The 17,486-nt window shown below is 36.4% G+C and overlaps 1 protein-coding gene across 1 annotated transcript in view; it reads left to right on the forward strand.

Moving 5' to 3' along the window:
• Positions 1-17,486, forward strand: part of LOC139766101 (nephrin-like) — a 218,965-nt gene that overhangs the window by 35,368 nt on the left and 166,111 nt on the right. The window contains 1 exon segment of the mRNA XM_071694261.1: positions 2,052-2,490. Within this exon segment, the coding sequence (XP_071550362.1) occupies positions 2,406-2,490 (85 nt within the window). The 5' untranslated portion in view covers positions 2,052-2,405.

Genomic DNA, 17,486 nt, shown 5'->3' on the forward strand with positions numbered 1-17,486 from the left:
CATGAAATTTAACGAAACGCTCTCTCTCTCTCTCTCTCTCTCTCTCTCTCTCTCTCTCTCTCTCTATATATATATATATATATATATATATATATATATATATATATATATTCAAGAATGTGGGCCAACAAGGCATTTGAAACCAAGTGAAAATCTTAAAAGTAGTAGTTCTCGCACAAGGCATCTGAAACTAGCCGAAACTTAGTAAAGAGTTTCAAAAGAAAGTTAAAAGTTTCTTAAGACTTCTGAAACCAGATGTGACCTGGGAGGGATCTAAGTTTCTGGTGTTGCTTTTATAACCAGACGAAGAAGGTCATCAGTAAAGGTTTGGATCTTCCTACCTTGGAGGGAAGTTACCGAAACTTGATGAAACTGTCAAAACTTTGAAACTGGGAGACTCCACATAAGAATTCTGATTCCATTAATGAACCGTGTAGGGTTTCAGAACAATGGCCTTACACACTGATCCTATAGAGAAGAGGGACAAAAAAAAATACATATGAGGAAGCGCTGGGGGAAAATATGAATTAGATGTGTAAGATAATACATACCAGTTTGTATATAAGGCAGTTTACGTGCAGCTTGAAGGATCGTGTGCAGTGGCGTGTGATGATCGTCTGAACACACGCGCGTGCAATTTGCATTAAATCTAACATTACTGGCCCATAGACTCAGCCAGGGGGGAGAGCCCTGGGGCTGGAAGGATTCATCGAGGTTAAATGTGGCGTTCATCTTGGGGTAACAATAGTGTGGTAAGGGAGGCTCTGGGAAATTAGGGTGCGTCTTCCTCGTCTGTTTACCTACGTCAGAAGCTATCAGCGCCTTAGAGCTAGTTCCTTCACCCAGGGCGAGCGAAGGGGCGAGAGGTAAAAGAATGTGAGGGTATGTGGTGAGGTGGGTGGAGTGCGTGTGGAATTAGATGAGGGAGGGAGGGAGAGGGAAGAGAGAGAGAGAGAGAGAGAGAGGAAGGGAGAGGGGTGAGAGATACAGGGAAGAGGAAAAAAAAGGGTTGGGAGGGGTAAAGATGAGAGAGAGAGAGAGAGAGAGAGAGAGAGAGAGAGAGAGAGAGAGAGAGAGAGAGAGTGAGAGTGAGTGTTGTGGGGGAATGACCCATAACAAAATCCGAAGACATTAGATTGGACAGATAAAAAAAAAATAGAGCGCTCCTCTGAAGCAGAACTAGAAGAGAGAAGAGAAAAGAGTGAGCAGAGTGAACTCGAGAGATAAGAGAAAGTGATCGAGAATTTCCCCAGCGAGGCCAGAAGCGGCCACCATGAGTGGGGGGGTGGAGTCTGAGCGAATGAGGAACAGACATGAATGAGGATAATGAGTGGCTCTCTGCCACTGATGAGAAACTAAAAGGTCTGGATCCTTGAAAAGGAAAAAATATATATATATATGAGGAAAGGTTGAATGATCGACCGAGTCAGAAATATGCGATTATATGGCTCATCCACGGTCGTCTTAGGTAATAGTGAAGGGTTGGTTGGATGATTCTGGTAACGATAGACGAGTCTCTCTCTCTCTCTCTCTCTCTCTCTCTCTCGTGTTCACTGGTTCGTCACGTGTGATTTCTCTCGTCACACACACACTCTTGTCAAGCTCCGATCCGTCTCTATCCTCCGCAGAGGTGGATAGACGTCAAGTCAATACACCCTATCCCTATGGGTCAAGTTTGACACACTAAGACCTATTCCTTATATTAGAATATAAGTTTACTTAAGATCCTGGCATTCCTATACACTGTTTATCTTCTATCCCCCTATCTCCCATGACTCATCTTTAAGACACTTATCCTTTATTGTCTTTATACTTCATTCACAACTTCATTCCGACCCCTTCTTCTATCTTTTCATCTAATTCTTCCACACGAGCGTTTTCACCATTCTATCATTATCCTTATTCTTATCTCCCACCTTCGCTAAATGATATCTCTTTTAACCTCTCGTTAATCACACTCTCTATGAAGATCAGCCAATCAAAATTCTCATCCCAGACTATCTAGAATGTAATTGGGTTCTTGTGATAACGTATTTTTCTTTTTATTCCAGGAACAGCGAGGCCACAGAAGACTCGAAAGGGCTGAAATACTACGAAAGGGAGCAAAACCTTCTTAGAATCTCTATCTTTTCTGTCTTATTCATATCGTCTTGTATATATAACAAAACCTCCTTCATAAACTACTTTAACGCCTTACAAAGTTGTCAGAACTGTGAACTTATTGGATTAAACTGTAAAACTTGTCCCTTTTAAAGTTGCTCTTGAGTTAACACATTATAAGTTCCTCTCATTTCTAAGATAAGTGCCACTTAGATCCGTGTTCTTCTGGCTTCTATAAGTTAACACTACAGTTGTACTTAAGCGATAGGGGCTTCGATGGCACGTGGAAGGCACTTAGGGCTATAATGTTACTACACATAACTAGCTTTCCACCCATGAGGATTATCTACCTGTCTCTGCCCATTCTGTTCAACTTTTGCCCCGAAAAAGGTAAGTTGTGATTTATTTTTCCATATATATATATATATATATATATATATATATATATATATATATATATATCTTTTTTTTGATGAATTTTCTAGGCAAAAGGGCTGTGGACGTATTAAAGGGAGTAGGGAGATAACAGAATTGAAACCCTTCTTGACTTTGAATGTTCAATACATCCTAAATTGCTGCTGGAAATGGTGTCGGATAAGAGATAAAAAATAATTTGGTCTTTTGTCTTAAGGCTGTTCATATGTACATGGTCTCCATATGCCCTTATGTCATTAACATTTATTGTTCTACATGTACAAATGTCATTGTTATCTTTTGTTCCATGTTTACTCTGTTGTAGATACAAAGAAATGCATACGTAAAAGTAATTCTAACTGCATCGTAAAATTGGGTCGTTTCGAGATTGTATGTGATTGTGGATGGGGTCAAAAACTCGCCTGATTACCGAGGTAGTTAACGTGATTGCTGTGTGGCCATTGGCAACTCAAGGATGGCCTGTTGTGATATCTCTTTCTTCCCCTACACCGCTAAGCTTTGGATCTCTTTACCCTTTCCTCACACCTACCACCTGCCCTTTTTTTTTTAAAGGTCAGGTATCCTTCCCCATGAAGATCTCTTAGATCATTTTTCCCTATTATATTTACTATACTCTATTAACTCCATTCTGTTTCATTTAGATCTTGGCCGAGATTAGAAAATCTGGATATTTAGTGCAGCCATCTACTCGAGGAAAATAAAGGCAATTCTAAGCCAGTAAAACGATTGCTCATACGAGTCTGAAAATAGTTTCAAACACACACACCTCACCATTCAATCAGTATTGACTTGGTCCGTGAGTGTGAGCTGCTTCGGGTCAGGTTTCGCGACCGAATCACTTGTAAAATGGTTCAAAAATGAGAGAAAATCACCATTGACACATTGCAACTTGTGTCTACCACTCTCCATGTTAGCTTTGAGGGTCAAGGGGTTTCAAATCCCCCCCCACTTGTGCAAGAGTTCATTGCTGGTGTCCTTGTGTTAAATCGGTGTAATGAGACCGCAGTTTCCTTTTAGAACTCAAAGATTCACTCATGCGAATCTGAATCGCTTCGAAAAAAAAAATTCTTTTGTTACAAGAGGGTCACATTACTCTGCCTTTAACAGGTGCCACAATTATCTAACAAAAATCCCGAAAGGGAAAATAGGTTAGCATTGTTCACTTGTTTTAATAGTGTTGGGGTTTCACGGATCATTCGGTAAAGGATCTGATCTCTTTTAGTCGCCTGTCATTTCGCTCGCAATAGTCTTCTAACAGGATCAAACTCTAACCGTAGAGAGTACAAATGGATGCACAGATAGATTTGCATACTGTTGCATATGCATAAATCTCTGCAGTGAGACATTGCGCGTCTTGACCTCTGAAGGACGACGTTATGACCCTGGGTATGATAACGTGACCTCTGACCTGATCCTTGAGAATTAAGTCAAAGGTCACACCATTTATAATTTTTAAGGGGTAATAGATTTTTTCTGGTCATATGTATAATATATATATATATATATATATATATATATATATATATATATATATATATATATATATACACACACACATTATACTTAACCGCCGTCTCCCGAGGTAGCACAAGCAAATACATACATATACATTTCAACGTATACATACATGTACATACACACATATACATATGTACATATCCATGCTTGCTGCCTTCATCCATTTTCGTCGCCACCCCGCCACACACACACACACACACACACACACACACACACGTGTGTATGTATGTGTATATATATATATATATATATATATATATATATATATATATAATACATATATATATGTGTGTGTGTGTAACAAGTTCTACGCATATTCCTATATCTACTTGTAATTCTAAGAATGAGTCAGGTAATAGACAAATTCATATAAAAATCAACTTTTTATTCACATGCCTTTTCTTTCGTTCATAATCAAAATAATTATGTACTACACTGAGATGAAAAATGTAGAAAGAGATGAAGTATTGGGCGATAGGTCGCATACCGTTATGCATTTTTCATATTTTTTGAAAGACACTGGCCAAAAAACGTTCATCGCTGGCTCGAGCTATAGTTCTGGGTCTCCCCCAAACTGTAAATCTGTCGTCCAGGCTTAAAGGGTCTTTGTGAAATAAAACTTTTGTCATTTTTTGGATTTTGCGTTTAGATATACGCGTATAGATATACGCTTGTAATGAATGACAGAATCAACACGACAGTGAAAACGACCGTATCATTACACTTGAAATATATATAATTTCATCATCTATAACGTGGATTAAAAACAAATAAAAAAATAATTATATAATCTTATGTAATCGCATACGATTCTTTTATCATAAAAAATGGATTATTTTTTTTACATCTAAAGGGATTATTTTTATTAGCAAATTATCTCTATCTATGGCAGCAGACGTCCTTCCGACACGTATCAATAAACTCCAGCCACTTCAAGGCTTCTTAACAGATGCCTCCAATGCTTCGCAATGGCTAAAGCGCCTCCAAAGCCCTCCAAGCCACCTTCAAAAGCTCTTTAAAAAGCTTCAAACCTCTTCTTAACTCCTTCGCATCCAGGAGACGAGGGAAATGCCAATAGGGAAGGGATTTTCGAGATAGATATATATAGTATAGTATAGAGTTGGTCAGCGTTCCACTAATTCTGCCAGTGATGGACTGTCTTGCCAAGTAAGGAGGGAAGAAAATGCGTGGATAATATTGTTAGAGCGAACAAAGACACGTCCATTCCTGCTGACGAACGATATCATGGCGAACACCCAGCTCACAGCCGCGTAGCCTCGTAAAGCGGGACGGTGCGACCCTTGAGCACAACGGTACGACCTTAAGCGAGATGGTAGGGCTCTTGAGCACGACGGTACGGCCCTTGGGTACGACCAGTAAAGAAAAACGAAGGATTTCAATACTATGAGACAGGCAGGGTTGCCGTACCAGCCTATGATGTGGACTCGCATTTCTTTATTCCTCCTCCCTCCAAAAAAAAATCATATTCAGTGAACTAAAAGGCGATTAAGGAATGGGCTAAGCTCTCTCTCTCTCTCTCTCTCTCTCTCTCTCTCTCTCTCTCTCTCTCTCTCTCTCTCTCTCTCTCTCTCTCTCTTTCCCTCTCCCTCTCTTCCTATCCCTTCTAAGTCGGCTATGTAGATTTTTGCAAAGTGAAGTATTAATCTTTCACAATATTCAGATTGAATTTTGGGAGACGAATTTAGTAAAAAAGTTAGGATACTACGAGATGATTTCATTAAGAGGATGTTTAATTGATGTCACTGCTGAAAAAGGAAACGAATTCGAAGGTTATATTTTCAATATGATGCATCTTTTAGCAAAATATCCTTTCGAATATTTAATAACGTGATGTCACAAGTTGCAGTTTGTCTTCATCTTTAAAAAAAGTCTTAAAGTTAACTTGCTCTCCTTATTGCAGCCTTTAACCTTCTGCCTTAACACACCTTTCCCGGCACACACGTCTATACCCCAGAAAGAATATAAACGCCTGGAACATCGATTCCATCACCTAATAAGAGTGACGATCCTGGTGTAAACCAGTTGCCTATCCTCTGGTAGAGGAAGTGGTGTTGGATCGGGTATAAAATCCACATCCAGATACTTTTCATGAGACTGTATAGAATTTGATCCTTTTACCTCGACAACATAGATGATACGAAGCTTCCCAATCTCAGTCGTAGACTTAAAGAACCAACGATTATTTTTTCCCCCGATTGTTGAGAAGTTTTCTCGATTCATGGACGATGTCTTGAAGATGTGTTACGAAAGATTTTGATCTGTTGATGATAGTAACAAATGGATAAAATCTAACGATGAGAACTGAAAGATGGTCATAAATCTATTCTCCTGAAATCGTTGTCGAAGCTAGTTCAGAAGAAGAAATACTTGGACCTTCGTTCCAATTTGCGTTGCTGCTTTTTACCCAAATTTTGATCAGTCATCAATCACCTTTACTAAACCATATCTTAACAAAGTGCTGTGCAGCTTCGTCCTGCATGTTATCGATATATTAGTTCTGATCCTTGCTGAAAAAGATGTTTACATGTAAAGATAGCTATTTAGGCCAGATCGAAAAACTGTAACGGAGAGGTGTTATTGGCACCGTCATGCAGTACGCAGGGATGACCACAAAAATGCGATCACTAAACATTGTCATGAAAATGATCACCCTGGCCATAGATCTTGAAAATCCCGTTATTCTATACCCCTCTGCTGATTATGCTACATGTAACGTCATTGAATCTGTCTTAATCGCTAACACTAAGAACTTTGATTTGTCCCCAGGCAATTTTGAAGCCCATCCTAGCATTAACCAAATCATTATGAGAGAATTGACAAAACGCAAACAAAACATTTTTTCAAAACGCATCCAGCTACCTAGGTCAACCCCCCGTCACGTGACCCCCCCTTAATCACTCTCCCTTACAACGGTTACTGCCAGACAAAGCGGACAGTGGTTGGTCTGTACAGATTGGTGCTGGACGGCGGGACTCAAGTGTGATGTTGGGATTTAAATAACTTTAAGTACTGGTACCTGATGATGAGGTGGATTGTCTCCACGAAACATGTCGTGCCACATGTATAGAAAAATTATAAGTTGAATAAGATTGTATGAACTACTACTGAAGTGCGATTTCACATTCATATATATATATATATATATATATATATATATATATATATATATATATATATATATATATAGTGTAAAGGATTTTCACTGAGGTATACATACGAGGAAGCCCAGGGATACCTACATGAAATCAAAGAATAAAAACAGATACTGTCATTTGAACAAGAAAAATAATCAGAACCAGAGAGCTAAGTTCTTTCTTAAGTTCACTAAGTTAAAAGTCACCGGGAAGGTGAGTGTAGGCCAACTAGTGTGAATATTAAAGCAATAACTAAACTCGTGAGCAACCTGTTATCTTGGTGCTGCAGGCTTCCCCCTGAGACACGAGAGGTGTTGCATGATGGAAGGACACGTTGTCTTACGGTCATCTGAATTTAGTGTCTTGGGGCGGTTGTAAACAGAACGCCAGTCAGCTGATTGCCAGCTGGAGGTGACCATGTGATCGATGTAAACAGAGAATGTTGAGGGTTCGGTTTTGGACATACTCACGTACGTAATGCCCTCCAGCAACAAGGATTCGATCTCGGTACCATTTGTGTTGTAGATGGGCACACTAACCACTCGGCAATGCTGACCATAATAAGGAAATATACTATTTGATTATGATTGGCAGCATAACCGATTGGTTGGTGTACCCAACTGCCATGTGAATGGTTCATGGTTCGAATCCTTGGCGTTGGAGAGCATTGTGTGTACGATGAAAGTGTTCAGTCATTTGCAATTATATATATATATATATATATATATATATATATATAATGAGATAGGGATATGCGATTGCATGTGATTAGTAGAATTTTCAGGTTTAAAGGGAATAAAGCATATTCATTTTCTTATGGAGCGTCTTTATGGCAAGAGCGAAAAGGAATGACTAAATAAGATCTGAAGTGAATGCTGTTGAAAGCAAGGCTAAGGACCTAATGAATGACCAGGTTATTCATTACCAGGCTTCAAGGAGCCAGACGAATGCATAATAAGGCATTATAATTAGGAGACTGACTGATGGACCTGGTTGAGTCCTACCTGGGTTAACAAGGCATTTGTGAAATAAGGAATGGATTAATGGTGTAGAAGGTGACATGTTAGAAATTGTAAAGTGCATATGTGAAGAATATCTCTGAGGGAATGGAAAACACATGGAAGAATTGGTGAAATCAATAAGTGGGTATTGAAAGGTGACTATGAGGAGAAAAGAATAAACTGTGAAACTTAGCGACATAGTTATATAAGAGTGTAAAGAAAGGACAGAGTTTATAAGACATAATGGGAAAAGTTTTCTTTCAAATTAACTTTATCAGGAAAAACACTCAGCGTGATTGTGATAGAGTAGTATAGGGTAGAGGCTGTTTTTTTGAAAACTTGTAACTAGTTGGTGCAAGAGCAGGTAAAGGATAAAGGACCATTTGTCAGGAAAGACTTGCTGAAAAGGCGAAGAACAGAGACGATGATGAGATCTTAAAGTGAAAAAGGTCATAATGAGATGAAAGGGATAACATCAGTTCTAAAATGGACGAATCTATTTCCCTTTGGATATCAAGGAGTTCAGATTCCTTCTGAATGCAGAGACTTAATTCCTCTTCACAGAATAGAGTATTTAATTCCCTTTCCCAAAATAACTATCTAAATCTCCTTCCAGAGCTCGGCTGTTGATCACTGTGATGCCCACGCTTCACAATATCCAGCAAAAACATTAGTGAAAGAAAAAAATAATTGATTCGCAGAAAATATGAAAAAGGTTAAATGTTAATATAGCTGTTTATTAGCATAATATATATTGCAGGATTATTCAAAATACAGGATGTGTGAGTGATATGCCATGGACGCATTCATCATATATATATATATATATATATATATATATATATATTCTTCTTTCTTTTAAACTATTTGCCATTTCCCGCGTTAGCGAGGTAGCGTTAAGAACAGAGGACTGGGCCTTTTTTGGAATATCCTCACCTGGCCCCCCTGTTCCTTCTTTTGGAAAAAAAGAAAAAAAAAAAAAAGAGAGGGGAGGATTTCCAGCCCCCCGCTCCCTCCCCTTTTAGTCGCCTTCTACGACACGCAGGGAATACGTGGGAAGTATTCTTAATCCCCTATATTCAACATTTACGATCCCACACACACTTTCCAAAAGTGGAATGAAAGTCACTAACCCAAGATCATGTTAAGGTCTATGACACAGTGTTTACGTAAGGAGACTTCCAACCTTGTAAAGGATAAAGTCAGGACGGGTCAAAATAGTGGTGTATGATCCTGTAAGAACGTCACAAATTGCTTCCATATTTCTGGGACAAACTGGTGTTGACTTCGCCTCCTTCTTAATTTCAAATATTCGTTTTGATTATAATTCTCAAACGATTGTAAGCCTTCTAGAGTTTCAGCTGAATGTAAGAAGATTCTAGCTGAACGTAAGAAGATTCTAGCTGAACGTAAGAAGATTCTAGCTGAACGTAAGAAGATTCTAGCTGAATGTAAGAAGATTCTAGCTGTAAGATTATTCTTGCTGAATGCAAGAAGATTCTAGCTGAACATAAGAAGATTCTAGCTGAATGCAAGAAGATTCTAGCTGAATGTAAGATTATTCTAGTTGAATGTAAGAAGATTCTAGCTGAACTGAAGAATAGTTTATCTGACATGTACAATAATCTAAAACAAGGAAGCATAGGAAAAACTGTTGATTCCAGCAAATCCACTTATTTCCTTCAATCAAATGGAATTTTTCTAAGATAGATTTTGTGATAAAAGATGTATATCATAGATAATTATCATATTTGAACAAATTACATATCTGAATAAATAGTTGGCCAATGATATAACTATTGTAACCATAGTTGGCCGATGATATAGCCATTGTAACCATAAAGAAATTGGTAGTTACCTCTTAATTAAACATGTTATCATATTCAGTACGTAAAATGGTTTATTATTATGATGGTACTATTCATTAGTAAATAGTAACAGATGAAGGGACCAAAGCGATGCCAAAAACAAATCCAACACTTGACAAATCTTTTACTAAAATGTCCATGAATTTCAAATTCTGTTGATTTGAAGTTGATCAGCAACGCAGCTGCTTTTTGACTAACATTCACGATTATGGTAATTTGCAGGTGATAAACGTAATTATGCAAATATGGGAAACAAACTAAGTGTAATGTTAAAATGCTATTGTTACAATCCTTTGCTGTGAAAACATGGTTTATCATGACTCAGTGTTGGAGTTGTTCTGGTTTTGATTTATGAAGGATTAAAACCAACTTGATGTTCATGATAACTATTTTTTTTTAGATGCATAATTGCACTACATTGTCCAGATCTTTACAATTACGTTGAGGCAAAAGAGGTTATAGCATTTTCAAATTCTGTGCTGCGTCCATAATTCAAAAAAAAATTATAATTTGAATAAAGGAGACGAGATTAAAGGCATTTTTTTTCTTGTAAAGTTGGTTAAGAATAATTTTACAAGTTAGGAGACACGAGACTACATTAGAGAGGGGTATTCAACACTACAGGGACGCCTAACCAAAGTGGTAATTAAACAGGGAATAATTAAACCCTTTCTCTCCTCTCCCCTCTGTACCCATTTGTTATCCCTGCATTTCATTTTTTTTTTAGCCCTTTGGTCCCCCTTTTTCTATCTACCTCTGTTTTTGAAGTCTCTCTCTCTCTCTCTCTCTCTCTCTCTCTCTCTCTCTCTCTCTCTCTCTCTCTCTCCCCCTTGGGTCTGCGTGCTCTGAGTATGCCTGCAACTCTATATTTCTTTCTCTCTCTCTTTCTCTCTCTATTCTTCTCACCTTTGTAATCTCATCACACATCTTCTCATCCCCTTCTCCACTCATTCATATTTCCTGACATATTCCTATGGGTTTTCTTCATCACATAAGAAGAGGTGGAAAAAAAACTGCTGTCATGGAGAAATGTGATTCCTATGAAAAATTAGATTAAACATGGCACCATTCGTTCATGGATTCCAAAAAAAAAATAAAAAAAAAATGATACACCGTTTCCTCAGAATTCTATTCGAATGATCACAGATTTTATGAATATATTTCAATTTCATTAATATATGCATATCACCCATTATCTGGAGACTTCTTTCAGCTATAAGAGAATGAATAATGTATTCACCTGAATATTCAATTCTATATCAATTACTGGTTTAAGGATTTGAAAACGTATGACAATGCAATGTAATTTTGGAATTATATGAAACTGGAAGATAATCCTTTAGTATCCAAATCCACTTTATTTTCCTCTTTCTAGGAAAAGGCATCATGATGAACAGAATGCCTTTGATAATGCTTTGTCTTTTGTGAAGAAATTTCATAAAACTATTTCCAGCTGATGTTTGGGTTCACGTTTGGTAGACAGAACGAACAAACAAATGTTGTTTTTCTCTCTCATTTGTACGTTGTAAGGTAATTCCATTACGTGTGACAGGTGGGAGTGACTAATAGAAAGCCCTTGTTGTTAATGTAATTATTTTGATAAGGGCTGTGACGTTGCTCCAACGTGGAGGGTAATATTCCAGCTTTTTTACAGTAATTATAGAAGTAATAATAACATTAGTAATCATGATAATAATAAGAATAATTATAATGATAACTTTTTCTGTTCTTGTCCACTTTTTCATCAGGAAGGGAGAGTCGGGAACAAAGGAAAAATGGCCTTATTTGCAAACAAATACTTTAATCAGTGATATCAAAAATAACTAATAATAACACAAATAAAGATAATAAGAATGTTAAAGATAATGATAACACTGTTCATAAGATGGTGATTAGAATGACAATAATATTAATGATAATCATAGTGAAAAGAATAAGAATAGATATCACAATAGTAATGATAATGATAGTGATGATAGGAGATTATGACTCTTCCTTTAAAGATATATCAGTTAAATCAGTCGTATAACATAACAGAAATTACAGAACAAAAATGCTTTTGATTGTGATTGTGATTCGATTGAAACAACCCGCTCTCTCCACACACACACACACGCGTCTATATATATATATATATATATATATATATATCATCCATGGGGATAGGGGAGAAAGAATATTTCCCACGTATTCCCTGCTTGTCCTAGGAGGCGACTAAAAGGGGAGGGAGCGGAGGGCTGGAAATCCTCCCCTCTCGTCTTTTTTTTTTTAATTTTCCAAAAGAAGGAACAGAGAAGGGGGCCAGGTGAGGATATTCCCTCAAAGGCCCAATCCTCTGCCCTTAACGCTACCTTGCTAACGCGGGAAATGGCGAATGGTATGAAAGCTGAAATATATATATATATATATATATATATATATATATATATATATATATATATATATATATATATATATATATATATATATATATATATATATATATATATATATATATATATATATATATATATATATATATATATATATATAATGATATATATATATATATATAATATATATATTATATATATTATATATATATATATAATAATAATAATATCCCCCCCCCAGAATCACTGAACCAGTGAAACTGTATGAACTTAGGTACTGCGCTGCAATTAACACAAGTGCAATTTTTTTTTCATCATCATGAGTGTTAGTGATGACGTCCGGTTTGTGTCGTAGAGCATAGAATGATTGAATAAATGACACATCAATTACCCCTGGAACACAAAACATTGTTGGGTTTCAAATCAAATTTCTTCTGCATTTTTTTTTTTTAATCCAATTAGCCCCCAACTGATTTTATGTAAATTATGATGACAGCGTTGGTAAATTTAATTGTCGTGAGTTGATGATGAACTATGGGGCAGGAGAGAGAGAGAGAGAGAGAGAGAGAGAGAGAGAGAGAGAGAGAGAGACTAGTCAACGATGATTATCATACACGTCAGTTATAGGAGTCTATATGAAATACCTTCAACGGAAGATAACATCCCTCAAAGTAATAAAAGTAATTAAAGATAACATCCTCAAAGTAATCAAAGGTAACATCCCTCAAAGTAATCAAAGTGATCAAAGGTAACATCCTCAAAGTAATCAAAGATAACATCCCTCAAAGTAATCAAAGTAATCAAAGATCTTTTCCAAGTCCTTCGTAATGTACCTTGATTTATAGCCCATACGGCGATGGGTCTTCTTCCATTAGCTACCGGGCTTTAGCAGGTCACCGTGGCTAATGGGCATGGAGAGAGCGAGGCAATGGGAGTTTTGGAGGGAAAATGTTGAATAGTGTAGAAATGAATTTTGGAGGCACATCCTTGATTCGAATATTGGGCCCTGGGTAAAATATTTGATAAGAATATCCAAGTGATTCATTTTTCCTTCCTTTTTTTTATTTTTTTGGGTGATAAGAACGTTATAGACATCAGAGAAATTATATAGAACGTCAAAAGTTCCTTGTGAGAATCAAATATGGAAGCGTGGCGTAAGAATATATCTCCCTGCATGTCAGATAAAGAAACGAGAGGAGGATTGTTCGCTATCCTGGCCATCGCTGGTGAAATTGTGCGCCAGAATTTGTGTGTGTGTGTGTGTGTGTGTGTGTGTGTGTGTGTGTGAGAGGAGCGGGAACTGAGAAGATTAGGAGCGTCATACAGGAATGTGAGATATGTTAAGCGTCTTCGGAGGAGGAGATGAGAGGACGGGGAAAGATATCTTTCATTATCTGAGATATTGTGTCTGACGTGTCATGTGGGAAATCGAGGGGATGGGGGCGTATATATATATATATATATATATATATATATATATATATATATATATATGTTGCACCGCCACATACAGTACATGTTATGAGGGTACCACTGGAGAGACAGACAGACAGACAGCCATAGAGACAGAGATAGACAGAGAGAAAGACAGATAGACAGAGAGTCAGACAGACAAAATGTCAGACAGACAGACAGAGAGAAAAATTCATGAACATTTCAACTGGTTTTGAAAGCAATTTATAAGACATATGAGTTTCGGATGGAGACCAGTTGGAAATGATAGTCAGCAAAAGTTTTCATTAATAAGACCAAATATACTTCCATGCGCTGGAGTACAAAATAATAGTACGAGAAAAAAAGGTGTGTTTTAAAAACCACTATAAAAAAACTAAACCCACGCGTAACGCAGAGTTAGCTAATGATATACGCTAAATTTGTATTCCTAAAATAGATTACAAGATAAGGTAAAATTCACGTGAATATATCAAAGATTTTTCTCATATAAACACGCGAAGCTGAATTGTCCGTGCAAATTCAAAGCTCTTTCTTTTTTTTATACGTTTTGGCTTCAGACATTTGTAATAGAATATTAAGTCGCAACAGTGAAAGACCATCTGAAATAGGTTAGACGTCGCTGAATCTAAATACGAAAGTTTTCTACCAGTAAGAGAGGAATGGACGTGAATTGTAAATACGAAAGACTTTGGGCATGTTCCGGGAGTCAGCACACGGGGAAAAATGAATATACATGTAAATAAAGACAATGGGAACTGTCCAGGCAGAAGACAAAAGAGAGTGGAATATTGTTAAGAGAAGAAGACTTGGTAAGAGTTCAGATCTCCCTGAAGATGTAAGATGTACAGGGTTGTGACAGAACTTTAAACTGAATGTTGAAGATTTTCATAAAAGCTTTCGTTGTCTCGTAAGTTATGTTTATATCAACATAAGGTTATAGAACAAAATATGACAAATTGTTTGATGTTACGCCATATGAAAGATAACACAAGATGGTATATGGTAATATTGTTACATTAATCTCTCTCGCTCTCTCTCTAATTGTAGAATCAACCATGGATTATTAATGTCTTCCTCCAGTATCATCAAATTCTTTATTGATCAGAGTATTAAGGAACATATTGGTCCAGTGGAATACAGTCTGAATAATAACAATAATAATATCAACACTAAAATAATGATGATAACAAAAATAATTGTTAAAATCATAAAGCTAATCATAATGATAATAACAATGGTTGTGATAATAATAACAATAAATAGTAGTAATAAGAACAATTGCAATAGTAGTAATAATGATTATAGTAGTAGTAATAATAATAATGATAATAACAACAGTTTATTTTGCCTATTGTTACAATTAATAAAACTAATGAGTGATAACAATCAAATAATGATAATGTTAATGACAGTAATTATAACTGATGACACTTTAAATGCCACATTATACATGGACATCAAAGCACAATCATAACTAGACAGAGATAATGATATGCACAGACAGACTTAGAAGAATAGTATATTAATCATGTGCTTCATAATGACCTATGTTCTCCTATAGATATTCCTATGAACACTCAGAGATAAGCAGTATTTGTGTGTACAGTTTTATAGATGTACTGTACAGTTTAAAGGACATGTACAGTTTTATTAGGCATATAGAGCTTTATACAGCATGCACAAATGCAACAACTCGTGTACAGATTAATAGGGCATGTATAACTTGATAGGCTTCTTTGCAAATAGGATTAGTACAGTTTGGTAGATAATGAATAGTTTGATCGTGAATGTATGAGTTTATATAGTTCCTATAACTGAATAGGGTATGTGCCTCTTAATAAGGTATGGATAGCATAATAAGGTATGTATAGCTTGATAGAGTATACTCAGTTTTATAGGGTATACATAATGAAATAATTATGTACAACGTAAGAAGAGGTAAATATGAATAACGTATGTATAAGAGATGGGAAATGCAATTCTCAATAAATAATCCTATGTATTACACAGAAATATTCAGTTACTTTAGTTCTAAAGTAAAACTGTTCCACTGCAGTTTTGCATTACCATTCAATTTTACACTGTTTCAAATACCCAGTACGATATAGGTCAATGAGGCATCTAAATGCATAGAAAGATAAAAGACTTACGCCTCTATCAGTAGCAAAAGCTTAAGTTTGTCTTGTGTCTTATACTTTTCACAGGGTCTTGGGTTCAGCGGAGTGAGACACGCTCACAGGGACTCGGGTCCTGGAATGGGAAATGGAAAAGATGAGAAAAATGAGATATTTTGGCTATGTAATCTATAGATCTCTAACATAGCCTGAATTGTGTCTTTTGATTGAGAAGGCTAGGATGTTGCATAGAAAAAAATCGTCTATATATATATATATATATATATATATATATATATATATATATATTCTTGCATTACAATTTCCTGACATTGCTCTTCCTTTAACATGAAGATCCGTAGCGCAAAAGACGACGACATTAGATAGGAAAACATGGTTTCCTGTGTCAAAGATCTATATCATATTACTACATTCAGGACTGGACACACACGCCATGGAAGGCCGTGAGATATGATGTGTTGATATTTGTAACTCATGATTAGATTGCCTCTGGTTCTTTGAATATTCTTTACTGTCAGTTAATATTTCGGATGATAGTGCTGAAAAAATACACTTAGTCAAAATAAGCGAGAGTCTTTTGCATGAACATATCTATCAAGAGAAAAATCTTTAAATTTGTTGGAAATAGTTTTTAAATGCATATTGTGTTAACATTAACATTTAACAAACTCTAAATATGCCTTCACTCATGGAATATATTACTATCGTTTATGTCGCCTTAATTATGTAAACTCGTTTTAACTTACCCTAAGAGAATGTAAATGTACCAATGTAATAATTAGAGAAGATTAGAAGCACCAAATTGCCTTACTTATACCTAAATAAGATAACTGGGTAATTACGTGTTCATTATGTGATAAAAATTGAGCCTCGATAATTTTCATATTGTTTATTTTCTTAATAGAATTCTTGACAGTTCATTCAATTACTGCACCACACACACACACACACACACACATATATATATATATATATATATATATATATATATATATATATATATGAAGGTGAAATCACACGAGTAGGAGTTCATACAGTTTTATTTAACATGTAATTTTTCTATACATGTTGCACGACATGTTTCGTGGAGACAATCCACCTCATCATCAGGTGCCAGTACTTAACAAAGTTATTTAAATCCCAACATCACACTTGAGTCCCGCCGTCCAGCACCAATCTGTACAGACCAACCACTGTCCGCTTTGTCTGGCAGTAACCGTTGTAAGGGAGAGCGATTAAGGGGGGGTCACGTGGCGGGGGTTGACCTGGGTAGCTGGGTGTCTCTTGAACAACTTTGTTTTCGTGTTTTGTCAATTCTCTCATAATGATTTGGTTAATGCTAGGATGGGCTTTAAAATTGCCTGGGGGATAAGTTAAAGTTCTTAATATTAACAATTAAGACAGATTCAATGACGTTACGTGTGGCATAATCAGCAGAGGGGTATAG

The sequence above is a fragment of the Panulirus ornatus genome, chromosome 57 (assembly GCF_036320965.1).
Source record: "Panulirus ornatus isolate Po-2019 chromosome 57, ASM3632096v1, whole genome shotgun sequence".
NCBI classification, from domain to species: domain Eukaryota; kingdom Metazoa; phylum Arthropoda; class Malacostraca; order Decapoda; family Palinuridae; genus Panulirus; species Panulirus ornatus.